The following is a 14,676-nucleotide window of genomic DNA, read 5'->3' on the forward strand; positions in this document are numbered from 1 at the left end:
CGATTTGGGTTGACTGCCTGCAAACAAAAATGTTGTAATCATTTGAAGAATCATTCTTGAAAATGTTTGATGCTCAGACTGTTGTTGTAGAATATAGTTGGACAGGCACGGCAAACTGACAATGGCCTCTATTAGTGAACCCAGATCAGTAAAGTGCACTCTGCTCAGGACATGCCAGTGCACTTCTGGTAATGTTGTGGCAAGGCTTGCCTGACGCAGCTGTGGCACACTTGTATATGGGGTGGGATCAGAAAGAATTCAATATCATATATTAAAGGATGGTTTGTTCGAGGCTGTGACAATCATGGCCAATCGCATACTTAAATCCCTTTTTAAAAACAGTGCTTTCCCATGTCATGATGCACTTTGGCAAATCCTGTGAGTGTTTTCCTCAGAGGAAATGAACTGTTGTCTGGGAAGTGCAGTTTATGAATACAGTAGCTCAGATGTATTGTAAATTACCCACACTTATATATAGCTTATTATATATCACAATCACCCATTTACACACATAGATACACTGAGGGCAGAGGCTGCCATGCAAGGTGACAACTGTTCATCAGAAACAAACTAATTTCATCAGGATCAATTTGTGGTTCAGTATCTTTCCTGAGGACACTTTTACATGCAGAGGGAGGAGCTGGGGATCTCACTGCCAACCATATGATAAGTGGATGACCAGCTCTACCTCTTGAGCCTACTGCCAAGAATGGATACATCTGTCTCAATATAATTTGTGGGAACAATCTGTGTGTAAATGTATAATCTGGAAATGTAAATCCACAATTATAAAATATTAGTTTAAATATCTTTTGTATGAAGTGGGTCTGCAAAATTCCACAAATAAAAAATAATTAATCAACACCTGATTGTAAAAACATAGTCTTCTTGTCCACAGTAGAAGCACATAAATCAAGGAACAATGTAAAATCAACTAAATCTGAGTAAATTTACAAAATCTGGTGGGCAAAACGCTCCACCTCTGAAATGCAGTGGGACATGAAGCCACATGCAGGACAAACTATCAGGTGTTAGAACTTTTGAAATAGGCATTTGTGAATCCAGTTTTTATTTGTGAATCAAAAAGGCATTTGTGGATATCAATTCTACGTATTGGAGATTTGCATTTGCATTACATACAGAGTTCAAAGACAAATTATCCCCCTGGAGGAGCTCCAATGTGTTGTGTTTTTGCCTAAAATTTTACTAAAAGGATTCATCGATTATCAAAACTGATTAATTTCCTGTTGATCAGTTAATCAATTAATTTACTAATTGTTGCAGATTTAGAGTACAAACCATGTAAGCATTATGTAAATACATATCCCCAGTGGAAATTACACCTTGGCTTCTCTTTGATACTTGAAGGTGTTCATAAACAGGGTGACAGTTCATTTGGTGGGGTATGTTGGTGCATGTAGAGAGCAGATCACCATCTGCTGTATTTCCTAACGGATGCTTGGTGAACCATGTCACCTCAGACTCATTGAGCCACAGGAGTGTGGAAAGAGTTTTTCTTCCTTTTCCCCCTGCTAATCTGTTCCTTTGCTGTTCCTTGTTTTCCTCTCCGCTGCAGGTCCTGACACAACCAGGTTTTCAGCACACTGAATGTCTCTCTCACTGCAAACACATACAGCTTAAAATGTAGCTTAAATGAGTCTTAAAATGTATTTATTTTTAGAACACTAAATGTTGACACAGGTAGGCCTTTGGATTGAAGAAAACAAGTGAAATGGTCATGGTTTTACAAAAAAGAGTTGAAGGTTAAATCCTGGGTATAATTGCTAATTGTGGAGTTTAGAGTTCTCCCCTGGGAGGCACAGTTACCTGCCCTTACACTAACTTTTTATCAAAAGAACCTGGAAGGTCTGAACATGAAAGGCAACACTTTTAAATGTTAAAGTAATAATGTTGGGCTTATGCATTTAGCCTGTCTCAAATGGAGGCCCTCACTCCAACCATAGCCACCTCCTCCAGCTTGTTAAAGTATCCTGTCTGTGGGACAGTGTTCAATGAAGGTATAGGGTAATACTTGTGTGCACAAAATGTCTCTTAAGTCATCAATTAACTCACCCACACTGTTAATTTTGGTGCTCATGTTAGGTGGGACAGTGCACAACTTCATCATTTTTAGATACAAATATCAAAAACGTGTAACTCTAACCAGACACAGATCAAGAATGCAGGGCCTCCTGGGCACAGAATCTTGGACATCTAAAATCTACTTCTAATTGTCTAAATACAACATCTTGGAGACAAGAATATATACTGTACCTGAAATTGGGATAGTCCATAATGTGTGAATAATATACAAGAGCGATATAACCACGTTCTGGTTAAACAAAAACAACATAAGGGTACAAAGGGTCTATCTCCGAAGAGATCCTTTCCATAATGTTGTCAGACACTTAGAATAACAATCTGAGCCTTTTGGTGGCAAACTGTGCAACTGCTCTGAAGGATTGTTGTTTCCTTTGAGTCTATTACATGGTTAAATCAATGAATTTTATTTTATGAAAACAAAATACCCCCCCTCAAAATTTTGAACAGCTCCCTCTGTCACTTTAAATCTGGTGCCTGGTCTGAAAGGTAGAAATAGTTAGATAAAAGTATGGTTTAAATGATGGGTAAAAAGTGACAGATAAATTGTGGGGCTGCTAAACTGTTAACGTAAACCTACCTGGTACCGGTCCCTGCCATCTGCTTCAGTGTAGGGCTTAAGTGGAGATAAAGGGGGTGAGGGGTGTTCCACCAGTTGAACAGGCAGCTGCTAAGGGGCTGTGGTTCTCTGCTGATCATGAGGTCCTCTTGGATTCTGGTTTGAGATCGAACAGCTGAACTAGTGGCGGCTGCTGCTGCTGGGTTAACGTTACTGTCCTTTACTTCGCTCTTAGCAAAAGTAGCAGCTGAATTTGAAAAATGGGAGAGCCTGTATTTTGAAGGTGACTGTCTAAATCTAAAGAGCCATATTGATTGGTTCAAGTAGGCGTGGCCTATTACACATTTGCTCATAAGTTTCGCGAATCCGATGAAGTGGGGACAAATGGCCGAACTTTGAGTGCACATTTAATGAACCACTGTAAGGGTTGTAATGGGGAAACAAGTGTGTGATTGGTCTCAATCCATTTACAGATGGTCTTTTCCAGGCTTTTCTCTTGTTTTCCCCTTTGCTTTTGGGCTAACTGATGGACGTTTATGATGAGAAAGAGATAGAGATAGATCCCTCATGGGTGTTCCATTGTGGTTTTACAGGCGATCCACCAACCATGTGTCTCCATAAAGGCTGGAACTATTTTTCAACTTTCTTTCTCACGCTCCAAAAAACACAGCCACGTCACAATGTTGCTCTGCCCCACCAAAGCACTATGAATCACTTTACTTCACTAAAATACAAGGAGACTGAAAGCATGGTAGAATGAAAATGGGTGTGTCTACAGGTCGTTTTTTGGTCATTGTGCAGCGCCCTCTTATTGATGATGGATCTGATTACTATGGTTCCGCTCAAACTGGTGGAAACACAGTTTGCTAGATATCTTAGGTTCCAAGAATCTTGAACAGAACTGGTTCAAGAACCAGAACTAATTTTGGGGGAAAGGGGCCTCAGTGTGAATGGGTTATAATGGTTGTTATTTTGATGATTGTCAGCTGGAGGCCTTAAGGCACATTTCTGTAGGTGTGTAGGAACCTTGTGATTACCAAAAGCCCCCCCCCCACACACACACACACATCTCTTTCTGAGTACATCAGGACTCCTAGATTTTGAACCTATTCATACAGAGGTAGGAGAATAATAGAGTAATTTAGTGTGATACAGTATGACAGAAGATGACCGCAAGCCCTGACCCATTGCTTTTACTGCTGTTGGTGCAGTTTATTTTGCATTAAATTGATGTACTATTGTCAAACAGATCAAGGTTTCATCTGGTATCTTGGTATTTATATAACACATTTACAGCAACACATTTTGTTCACTCTCTGAAGGTTGACCTCTTGCATTATGTGGCCTGTTGTATTACATGGATCATCTGATAACCATATGGAGGTGTCTGGCACACTAAGAATGCAGAGCCGCTCTGCAAAGGGGAAGCTCTTTCAGATCAGCAAGCCTAAGTCAAATAAGATTTCCCATGCAGAACATTTACAAAAATAACCATGTTGACTCATCAGATGGGTCCAGGCACATATTAAATTGACTTTAAAATACTTTCCTTTGATTGTTTAAACTTTCTAATGTTCAAGTGTTGTATTTGGCAGTACCCATCTGGCATCTACAATAAGTAGGCTAAAGGAATCAAAAGTATTGGAAAATACAGTTTCAGCCAGGTCTGGTGTTCAATGTCAGATGTTTTCTGAACTGTCTCTTCAATAGCACGGCAGGTATTGAGGGATTTTTTTTTTCATTCACAGGAATGACCAGAACTCGTTTTTCTCTATAGGTCAGCAGAAGCACTAGTACTAGACTGATGTGTGTTCCAAAGATTGTTGTTGAAGAAAGTGTATAGTCAAAATGTGAACCCTTATTTTATAAATTCCATCCATCCACTTTCTGATGCTTATTTAAAGCCAGGTTGAGATGGCAGCAGGCTAAGCAAGGTAGTCCAGACATCTGGGTCTACCTCAGGTCTCTTATGTGCACAGAACATTTTCAAAAGAATTTGCCCAGGAGGCATTCTCATCAGATGCTACCTCAACTGGCTCTTTTTTTGATGCAAAGGAACAGAGGCTCTACTCTGAGCTCCCTCTGGATGTAGAGTTCAGCATCTCAGGGCAAATCTCATCAACACAGGGCATCTTGCCTCTTAGGAGCTTCTCAACTACCTCAGACACCTCTGTCAAGGATATGGCCAAAGTTTCTCCCAAGTCTTCAAACTCTGCCTCCTCTATAGAGTGTTGGTTGGGTTCCTGGAGGTCCTCAAAGCACTCTATCCACTGCTCTATAATATTCCCAGTCAAGGTCAGCAGTTCTTCTCGACTGCTGAACACATCTTGAGCCAAGCACTGCTTTCCTTTCCTGAGTTGTCTAACGGTTTACAAGGACACCCTTGAGTCCATAGGAAAGTCCTTCCCCATAGCCTCTCTGAACACACCAGAGTTTTTGCTTTGGTGTCCACCGAAGAGGCCATACAACACTTATGCCCTATTTGGTATCTTTGGAAATTAGAGTCTCAATAGTCCGTGGGTCTAAAGAAAGCTTTCCTCTCTTGTAATTATGGATCCACTGGCAGGTAGACAACCTGTGTTGTACTGGTCAGTTACACAATGAATAGCTAATCAAAATAAGGAAGGAGGATGAAACTGAGTGGACAAGCTCTGATTGGCTCCATATCTTTTACCCTACATAGCACTACTTCCACACACTATCACATATTATCAGCATACACATAGCTATGAGGTAATGGAAGTAGATGCAGACAGAGGCAGCCCTGTGTGTTGTGAAGGCACTGTGGCAGCTCCTGGCCATGCCTGGCCCTGCACAGCTCTGCCCTACCATAATACTCTCAACCTGCTAATCTCCCTGCACAATGAGAACACTCCTGCTCTTTGTGCGAGCAGGCCCAAAGTGTGTGACCTACTTTGAGCCTCACTATAATCACAGCACTCATAAAAGGTCCTGCTTCAAAACCCCTGCCACCCACATTTCCCCACCCTGTTTCTCCTCTCCAGGCTGTCTCAAGCTTTTTCATATCAAAAGGCCCCCAAATACACACAAATGAGGCCATGGAACAGTATTTGATAAGATTCCAAGGACCCACAAGGTTTTAGTTTTTCATCTGTTTTATTCAACTATACTAACATCTCCACTATACACAGAAAGAGGGAGATGACTTGGCATTTTTTTGTATATTCTCACATCTGGATCATGTGTATTAAATGAATTAGCTGCTCTAATCAATATGTTTTTTTTTATTAACAATGGGTCAAATGACTGTGTGTGAAATCAGCAGCAATTCAAAGCTCTTGGTTAAGGTAATGATTGTGGTCTTAGTTGAATATGTTTTCTTTTTCAATGTTTAACCAAAACCAACCTCTCTACCTAACCTTAACCAAAATCTTTTTGTAGCCTGAACCTAAACACACGACACAGAACATAAACCCTTTTCTCTTGTGTTCACGTGACCTACCATCGACCCCAGCATTCTCCCTATAACTTCTAAGGTGCAATAATACCACCTGGACTACATAAACACTGCCAGTGAAGACAACCCAGACAACAATTACATGTCCTCCAAAATGTATTTGTATAACATATTTTTTTTAGGAAACAGGACTGCTGAAGGATCCCAAACCCCACATTGAGGACTCCAGAATTTGATTACTTTGGTTCTTTTGATACAGGCAGATTGATAATTAAAAATTCTTACGTGTAGTGATCCTCCAAGCTCCTTGTGCTTCTTACATATCATCTTGTAAAAATCATAACATGGTGCACTTATTTCTTTTCAACCTGGTCACGATCTACCCACCCACAGAAGTCGTTTGGTTTCTTCTTTTCTTTTGGTATTTCATACTAAGAAGACACAATGTTGATGTTCCTGTGTACAGCTAAAAGAGTGTGGGTAATGGATGGTTTATTCTGTTTATTTTCTCAACTTCTCGACTCCTTGCTTTTGACTCTTATTTAAAACCAAGGAACAACACAAGAAAAAGTTGCCAGTATTTGATATTTCTGTTCAGTATTCAGTATATGTAAGTTTCAGTTTTCATGAAAAAACTCACCATTTCTCACTGTATTATTCCTGGTTTGACATCTTGTTAAGGTGCGCCATGTTTATTCATACTGAAAATCCCTAAATAGGTCATACATCCAGGATGTTTAACTTTTTTTTCCTCATTTTGTTTTCCATTACTTAAAGTTCTCTGGGTTTTCAGGCTGCATGGGAACCAGGGGATGATACAGGCTGACAGACAGAAGATATTTAAAGAAAGACAAACCCTATTCTCATATATCAGCAAACTGAACTTGAACTGAAACTGAAAAAACAGTGAAGCAGACCAGGACTGGAGGCAATGATGGTGGGATGGTGGATGGGACTGGGATATAAGTAATATTTGTAGCAGTATCTTATTTCCTGTGTTTGCTTTACTGGAGCAGAGATGTAACTGGAAGATTAGGGGGTTGGTGGGATGTTGATGTTAAACGAGACCCGGACTGGAGACTCACGGTTTGCTTTATGGAGTAGCTGCTGACTGATGGGAGGTGACGCTGCACAAATCAGCTGGTGTGTGTGTGTGTGTGTGTGTGTGTGTGTGGGGGGGGGGGTGTGTGTGTGTGTGTGTGTGTGTGTGTGTGTGTGTGTGTGTGTGTGTGTGTGTGTGTGTGTGGAGAGTCAGATACAACAAACCCACACAATGTTTTTTTTTTGTGTGAAGGGCATTCTATATAGCCACAGTAACAAATGTGACAACTGTACAACTGAATGGGGGTCAATATTAATGACTGATTTTAATTAACCATAGATGTATTGTAAGAACGGATACTAGACTCCAAGATGGCATCCATTCACTGCAATGCCAATTTTCTGACTTTCTGGTTTGCTTCTGTCAACAACAACTCGTGGCCTTCCTCAGTTGATGGAGTTTGTTTTGTGATGGGGATGTTTTAGTTGTTGCCACAATTGTCGAACTTCCATAACCTTGAAAGGTAGTGGTACATGTGGTGAGATGGTAACTCCTGTCTCTGTTCAAAGATGATCTCTGGTGTTGGAAGTGGATTGCCTTAACAACCTTTGGCCTCTTCCCACTGGTACCACACCCAGTGCCTGATACTCACTAGTGGAACTTCTGTTTTTTGCACGAGTACACTTTCTCCTTAATGGGTACCGCCACCACTGGTAAGCATGGTCGTACCCACAAGGTTTGTTTTTTTTTGATAGATATACAATAAAATTTGTGAAATAATTGGCTCAATATAACTTTTCTTTAATGCTTTGATGCATACCCCCAAACGCCCTCTATCTAGCAAGTTCAGTTTTTGATATCTCCGAAACCCTGTGTACTGGTGCTGGTGAAGTGCTCCTAAACGCCTAAAAGAAAATGGCACTGAAAATATCCTTGTTAAGGGTTGAGTTGAATTGGGGCACTGGCACCTTTTTTGGTCCAATTCAGCAGTGGCCGCGCCTCATCTCCGCTTGAGGCTAGCAGGTCCAGGCTACATTAACCACTACTACAATACACCTAAATCTCTGGCAAAACAGTTGGTGGTGAATTGTACTTTGGGTAGTGTAGGCATCTGGTTTTGACAAGGGAAAAGAATGTGTAGAAAGTACGAAGATGATACCACTGTTATGGGAGTGCAATGCTAAATCAGTGGAGTACAAATATTGGCCATTATGTGACATTTTCTTTATCAAAAACAATATTGGCCTCAAAATCCAATATTGATTGAACTATAATATGCTGGATATTTTATATTTATGTATATGCCTATATACAACATTTAGACCTGACCTATCTGTATATATGTGTGGATCTGTGTACAGTATGTGTGTGCAGAGTTTATATTTGTGGGTAGTGTGTTTATAGGTAGGCGGGTGTGTGACATAAAGGCCCGCGGGGTCAGTTTACGGTGAACAAGTTGTTGCATGTGTTTTATGTGCGTCCGTGCGTGTGTGCGTGCGTGCGTGTGTGTGTGTGTGTGTGTGTGTGTGTGTGTGTGAGGGAACAAAGCATCTCTTCCAGGCTGACTCAGGCCTGTGTTGTCAGCACTCGGAGCTTCGACTGTCCAGGATTCAGTGGCTCAATGGAAAGCCCTTCATGTTGTAACGGCTAATTAGCGCAAAATAAATGGCTGGCCGAAGCTGCTTGTGGGCAGCACTGTGCTGTGAGTCCAGAGGCCTGATGAGGCTTTGTGGCTCTTTTGAGGCTGTCTGGCTGGATGTGCCGCCAGCTATCTGAGCCAACACATCACTGTTTGATCAGCCAGCTAGCCCCTAACACCAGGTCAAAACCCAGCACTGATAACCACAGCGCTGTGGATCGCAACCCTTTGTCCGGGGGCTTTAGCTTCAGAAGTGCTGGCTTCAACGGATCTTTGATGCTGCAGAAAATCTCAGCCACACCTCTGACCTCACTGTGGAGCTTCACCACTCAGCTTTGTTTTATTCACATGGGCTTTATAGAGCCAGTAGGGTAAAGGCTTGCTCAGTGCTAGCATCCAGTGTCATTTAAAGGGAATCTGACCAGCTAATGAGGACCTCAGTCCATGGGCCGAACACGGTGGGTCATTCATTCCAATGAAAGCTGCTCACTCAGCACTGCAAGGGCAAAGTTTTCTTTGCTTCCTACTTCTGTGTGACTGACTGCTTGTAGACATGAATGACACCAAAAATATGTGGATAGTGAGTGGGTAGCTGTTAACCCTTTGGACCCAGTTAGTCAACCCAGTTTCCTACTATATGGTACAGCTTAGAGGAAACAAATGTATTACATTTCCTGGCTACGTTTGTTCCAGTCCATGAAGCACTGTAATTTGTTACTGTAAAGAAGTTGTATAGGAGTTAGTTAAGGTTAGGAAAATATTGTGGTTTTGCTTAAATATAGAGGTGAACACTATGGACTTATTCTAGTACTAATACTAACCAAGACCATCATCTTTCCCTAACCTTAATCAAGTTGCCTTAAAGGTCCAACATTTAGGAGGATCTATTGTCAGAAATGGAATATAATATTCATAGGTATGTTTTCATTAGTGTATAATCACCTGAATATTAGAATCATTGTGTTTTCATAGAATAGGTTGTTTTTATCTACAGACATCGCAGGTTGCCTTCAATGGAGGCTGTTGAACCATCAGGACCTCTAGTAGCCCAGTACAGACAAACCAAACACTCGCTATAGATAGGATCGTTTTTTGTGACATTTCTTGTAGCCACTGTAGTTTCTCCTTCCTGCTTGGAAGGGAAGGGTGAAGAGAGGCAGTTGCAATCTGCAAATACACCACTAGATGCCACTAAATCCTACACACTGGTCCTTTTAACAGAACCATCAAAACAGTAGTCATTTTTCTTAATGCCTGCCACGCCAGAATAAACACAAGAGTTCTGCGTTGCTGCTTCAATTTCAAGAATACTGAATTCTTGACAATCACTTCTGTTCCATCATACGCAGATCTAAGTCAGTTTGTCATGCTGTGACAAAACTTGTGGAAATACAGACATCCAGACAATTAAAGTTGTTTTTTTTCCAATTATAGGGCCATTTGGAAGAACTGCATATTGTTAGATGTTGAATCAGGGTTTACAAGCAAAAACATGGCTAGTTTACAAGGGGTGCTCACACATGTGTCTGGACATGCAGACGCAGAGGTGCTATGAGCCCAAAATCCAGTCCAAGCAGTGTAGCTGACTTTTGAATAGTAAAAGCTGAATATAGGGATCATTATCAGAAGAGTGTGGTTTATGAACAACAACTTATAATTGGTTAGAAGAAGAAAGTAATTAAAAAAAGCTTATTCCACCATGAATCTTCTTGTCCAGCACTCAGCAGGTGTTCCTTTACACAATCTCTCCCCTGCTCGTATATCTCATTACCACACTATCCTCCTGCTAACATAAGAAGCCATGTAAACAGTCTGCTAAACATAACCTCTCCGCATGTGAAAACAGAAAAATTGATATTTCTGACTTTCTTCATTTGCATACAAACATCAAGGTTGCTCTCCTATAATTGTCTCAGAGCATAGACCTGTAGCATGTGTAATTGCAGCTTCTGACCAAGCATGCATGGTTGTAAAATGGCAAATCAGTGAAGAGGAAAAAAACACATGTCCATATCCAGGCCAACATCTGTTTTCATCAGCCCAAAATGTTTCCATTGAATAGGGCTTTAGCCTGAGCCCAGTCCAATCCAAAACCACCATGTTTGGATTTTACTAAATGGATCCATTCTGCATAATACTGTGGCTGTATGGCACGTATGAGAGACCTCAGCTGCATTTACAGAAATGACTGTGCCATCAAACAAAAGTTCAATATCACCCACTTGTCAGTTAATAAATTATGACAATTGTTATTTTATATTGAGTTACTTAAAGGTTATATATTAAAAATTAACTTGCCACTAGGTGTCGTACTAGAGCACCAGCATCTCAGACCAAAACAATGACAGAAATAAAAATAAATTTGACCTAAACCGCCTTGTTGATCTTTCTCAGGGCCTGAATTGGGCCGGTACTCACCAGTACTGAGTACCTTCTGATTTTTGTCCACACGAGTACCCTTACTTCTTATTGAGCATCACCACCATTGAGGTCATCTTTTTTCCCAAAGATTTATCACAAAAGTCGAGCAATAATTTGATTGAATAATTGGACCTAGGTATTTCTACAACCCTGCATACAACAATGGCGGTGACGTACTCCTTAACAAGTGCGGAACTGCCTCTGTTTAAAATTGTAGCTAGCTTAATGCTAAGAAAACAGCAAGTGTTTGGTGTGTCCCTTGTGGGCTACTGTAGAAAGTTCCGTAGAACAGGACCCACTCCCTCTGTAGATAAAAACAGCTCATTCTAAGGAAATGAGACTAAACGATTCTTATATCGAGCTGATTATACACTAATAAAAACATATCTATGAATATTCTATTCAGTTTCTGACAATGGATCCTCCTCAATGTTACACACTGGACCTTTTAAATGTTGTGGTCAGAGTGAGGTTGCCAGAACATTGTCTGTACAAAAGTAGGAAATCTATGAAATGTTTTCGGGGTGTGTGTGTGTGTGGGGGGTTCAGTTCAAAATCCAATCACACTATCCTCTCCTGATTAGATGGTCATACAATTTCTGCCCAAATCCGGTTATTGTGAAAGTTATAATGACCATGTTTAGAAATAGGCTAACATTACTCTCGCTGACACATTTCATTTTATTGCATGTTTTATTTTGGTAAATTTTACAGCGCTGGTTGAGACACGACATAAAACAAAGAAAGAAAGAAAGAAAGATGCGACATGTCACATTCTTGCTCTTTTTAAAACATGAACTCGCTCTCTAATCTGACTGATTGCTGGTCTCTAGTTTTGTCTGTAATAAACGGCAAAATATGTTTTTTTTTCATTTTATTGTACAAATTTCAGACTGCTCCTGGCCTGGAGTGTGAGTGGAATAAAAAATGAGTGGAGACATTAAAACAGGAGTGGAATAAATAATGTGTGAGTCCAGGGTCTTGGGGCAGTCTAAAAATAGATTTCATGGGCAGTACATGAGATAGCCAAGTCTTTTAATCTTGTTGTATTATCTCTTCAATACCATACAACGTGTGTGTGTGTGTGTGTGTGTGTGTGTGTGTGTGTGTGTGTGTGTGTGTGTGTGTGTGTGTGTGTGTGTGTGTGTGTGTGTGTGTGTGTGTGTGTGTGTGTGTGTGTGTGTGTGTGTGTGTGTGTAAAGCTGTATGGTTGAGTTTTAGTACAATGCACTACAATCTTTTCTATACAACAGCATTTAACAGAATTCATTTACTCCGATGTTTCATTTGCTTTATTTTTGTTTGGGTGTGTGTACATGCAAAAAAGAGGGTGTCAGCATATAAAATACTTTCTAATAATTTTTTTTTTATTCGGAAATGCTGTTTGCTTCCGCATATTTACATATTTCTATTAAAAAGCTAGAGCAGCTAGGGAGGACTCGCAGTAGCCAATGGCGCTTTGTGTTATGCCCCCCAGTCCAGCAGCTGTAGTGGACCCATTAGTAAGCTGTACAGCTAATGTTAACTGAATGAGCATCCAATCAATTTCCAAGTTTAAGATTGATTGATGGATGGATGTCATGATATCATTGTTTGAATCGGTTAGTGCATGTGTAAGCACACGTTACATTTTGTTTTACAGGAAGTAAAAAATATTGGATTTTGATATAAAAATACAAATCAACCCTTTTTTTTAAACTTCTCAATTATTTTCTCAAAGTGCTCAGTGTCAGTTGGTTGAACAGTGGCTATATTGAATAAAACTTGTAGCGTTTAGCTTCTCCTTTCAAGCTAAAGCCAGACAGTGAACAGTATTTTAGTGAATAGGAAAGTGAATCTATCTTCTGAATGGGTTACTGCCCTGTGGGGACAGTGCAGGTAGCTGTGGTAATGCTAGGCCAGCAGAACAACAGAGAGCTGTTTAAAGTTTAATTACAGATTGGCATACTAGGTGTGAACAGGTAAACAGGCTTTTTCTGCTAGCCTCATAATATATGGGAAAAGCCCTGTATATAGTCTGCAGTAAACTAATGGAGACATATGGACCTCTTACCATTACTGAACTGATATACAGTAATAACAGCAACCCTCTCTGCCAGCTGTATATTTAGACCGTTTACAGTCACTGGAGCTTGACAAAGATCCAGACTGTGGCAGATTTCTTACACAACAGGAAAGCTCCCATTAAACCTCAATTTTATATGATCTTAACTTTGTGAATTTATTGCTCCACTTTATCTAATGGGCCAACAGCCATTGGAGCTTCTCCAGCTGTTGTGATAGAACAGAGCTGGTCAAAGGAAACACAGTCGTGAATCCTGGGCCTTTATTCAAGTCATGCACCAGTAAAGTAATATGTGTTTGCTGTGTTGGCTAATAAGGCCAAAACTTGATCTCGCTGTCTTCTGTTCTTCTCTATTTCTTTTTTAAAAATCTCTACTTCTTATACTTGTCAATGTTTTAATTTATGCCTGTCTGGATTCAAATGAGCCTCTGTGGCCTGGCTCCAGAGGCAGACAGAAAGTGTGTGAGTGTGAGTGTGTGTGTTCGTTCTGACACATGGAGGATCTGTAACTTTCACCTCACAGCATGCCTGTGTGAAAGGCTGATTGGTTGTTTTTTAAACATTTTTGGCCACTCATATATACTTAAGCAGTCAATCTGCTTTAAGATATGTCTGTTTGCCAGCAGTACTCGAGTCCAGTGATGGCTGATGTCTCAGACCCAATAGTTTCGCTGTCTAATCCAGAACTTAATTTCACAGGTGTTTTGTTTATCCTTGTACATTATGTAATAACTCAACAAAATGTAATCTTTTTTTTTATTCAATATGTAATGACAGACACATTTTGTAATAAACAGCCTGAATATGTAATACATTTTCCACATTCTGTACTAAATTATCACACATTGTAGTGGCTATTACAAAGAGTTGCACTTTTATGAACTGAATTTTGAAAAAGCTGAAGCTTTTTGATGGTCTTTTTGGAGAGTCCTGTCAAAAGACCATTGCAGTAGTCAACCCTGCTAGAAACAATACATTTTGTATGTGTTTTTTCAGGTCAGAGCCCATATAGTCCATATAACCTGAAAACTTTCCTTATTTGGTGTATTAACAATGCATTACTTATTTATGAAACTCACTGTCATGTCATGTCACTGTGTTACAGGTATTGCTTATCTGGGTGGTGTCTGCAGTGCCAAGAGGAAGTGTGTGTTAGCGGAGGACAATGGACTCAATCTGGCCTTCACCATCGCTCACGAGCTGGGACACAAGTAGGTTTCACTGCGCTCAAGTTGCGCTCAAGTTGCACAACACGTGCATTTCGACAACGCGTTGTGTTGCTGTTGTGAGGACACTGTCAAAGTGTACATGTATAGAGTTTAGAGTGACAAGGCAAAGACATTATTCTAATCAAAAGCTTCCGTAACCTGTCAACGATAAAACTATTGGCTTTACAGTTCTGGTGAAAATGGTTCTGACGTAGCAAACATTT

General features: G+C 40.4%; 1 protein-coding gene across 3 annotated transcripts in view; it reads left to right on the forward strand.

Moving 5' to 3' along the window:
* Positions 1-14,676, forward strand: part of adamts17 (ADAM metallopeptidase with thrombospondin type 1 motif, 17) — a 118,671-nt gene that overhangs the window by 42,519 nt on the left and 61,476 nt on the right. For all 3 annotated transcript variants that reach the window (XM_051379985.1, XM_051379986.1, XM_051379987.1), the window contains one exon: positions 14,350-14,455. In XM_051379985.1, coding sequence (XP_051235945.1) covers positions 14,350-14,455 — 106 coding nt within the window. The remainder of the gene's footprint in view (positions 1-14,349; positions 14,456-14,676) is intronic.

The sequence above is a fragment of the Dicentrarchus labrax genome, unplaced genomic scaffold, assembly GCF_905237075.1.
Source record: "Dicentrarchus labrax unplaced genomic scaffold, dlabrax2021, whole genome shotgun sequence".
In the NCBI taxonomy this organism is placed as follows: domain Eukaryota; kingdom Metazoa; phylum Chordata; class Actinopteri; family Moronidae; genus Dicentrarchus; species Dicentrarchus labrax.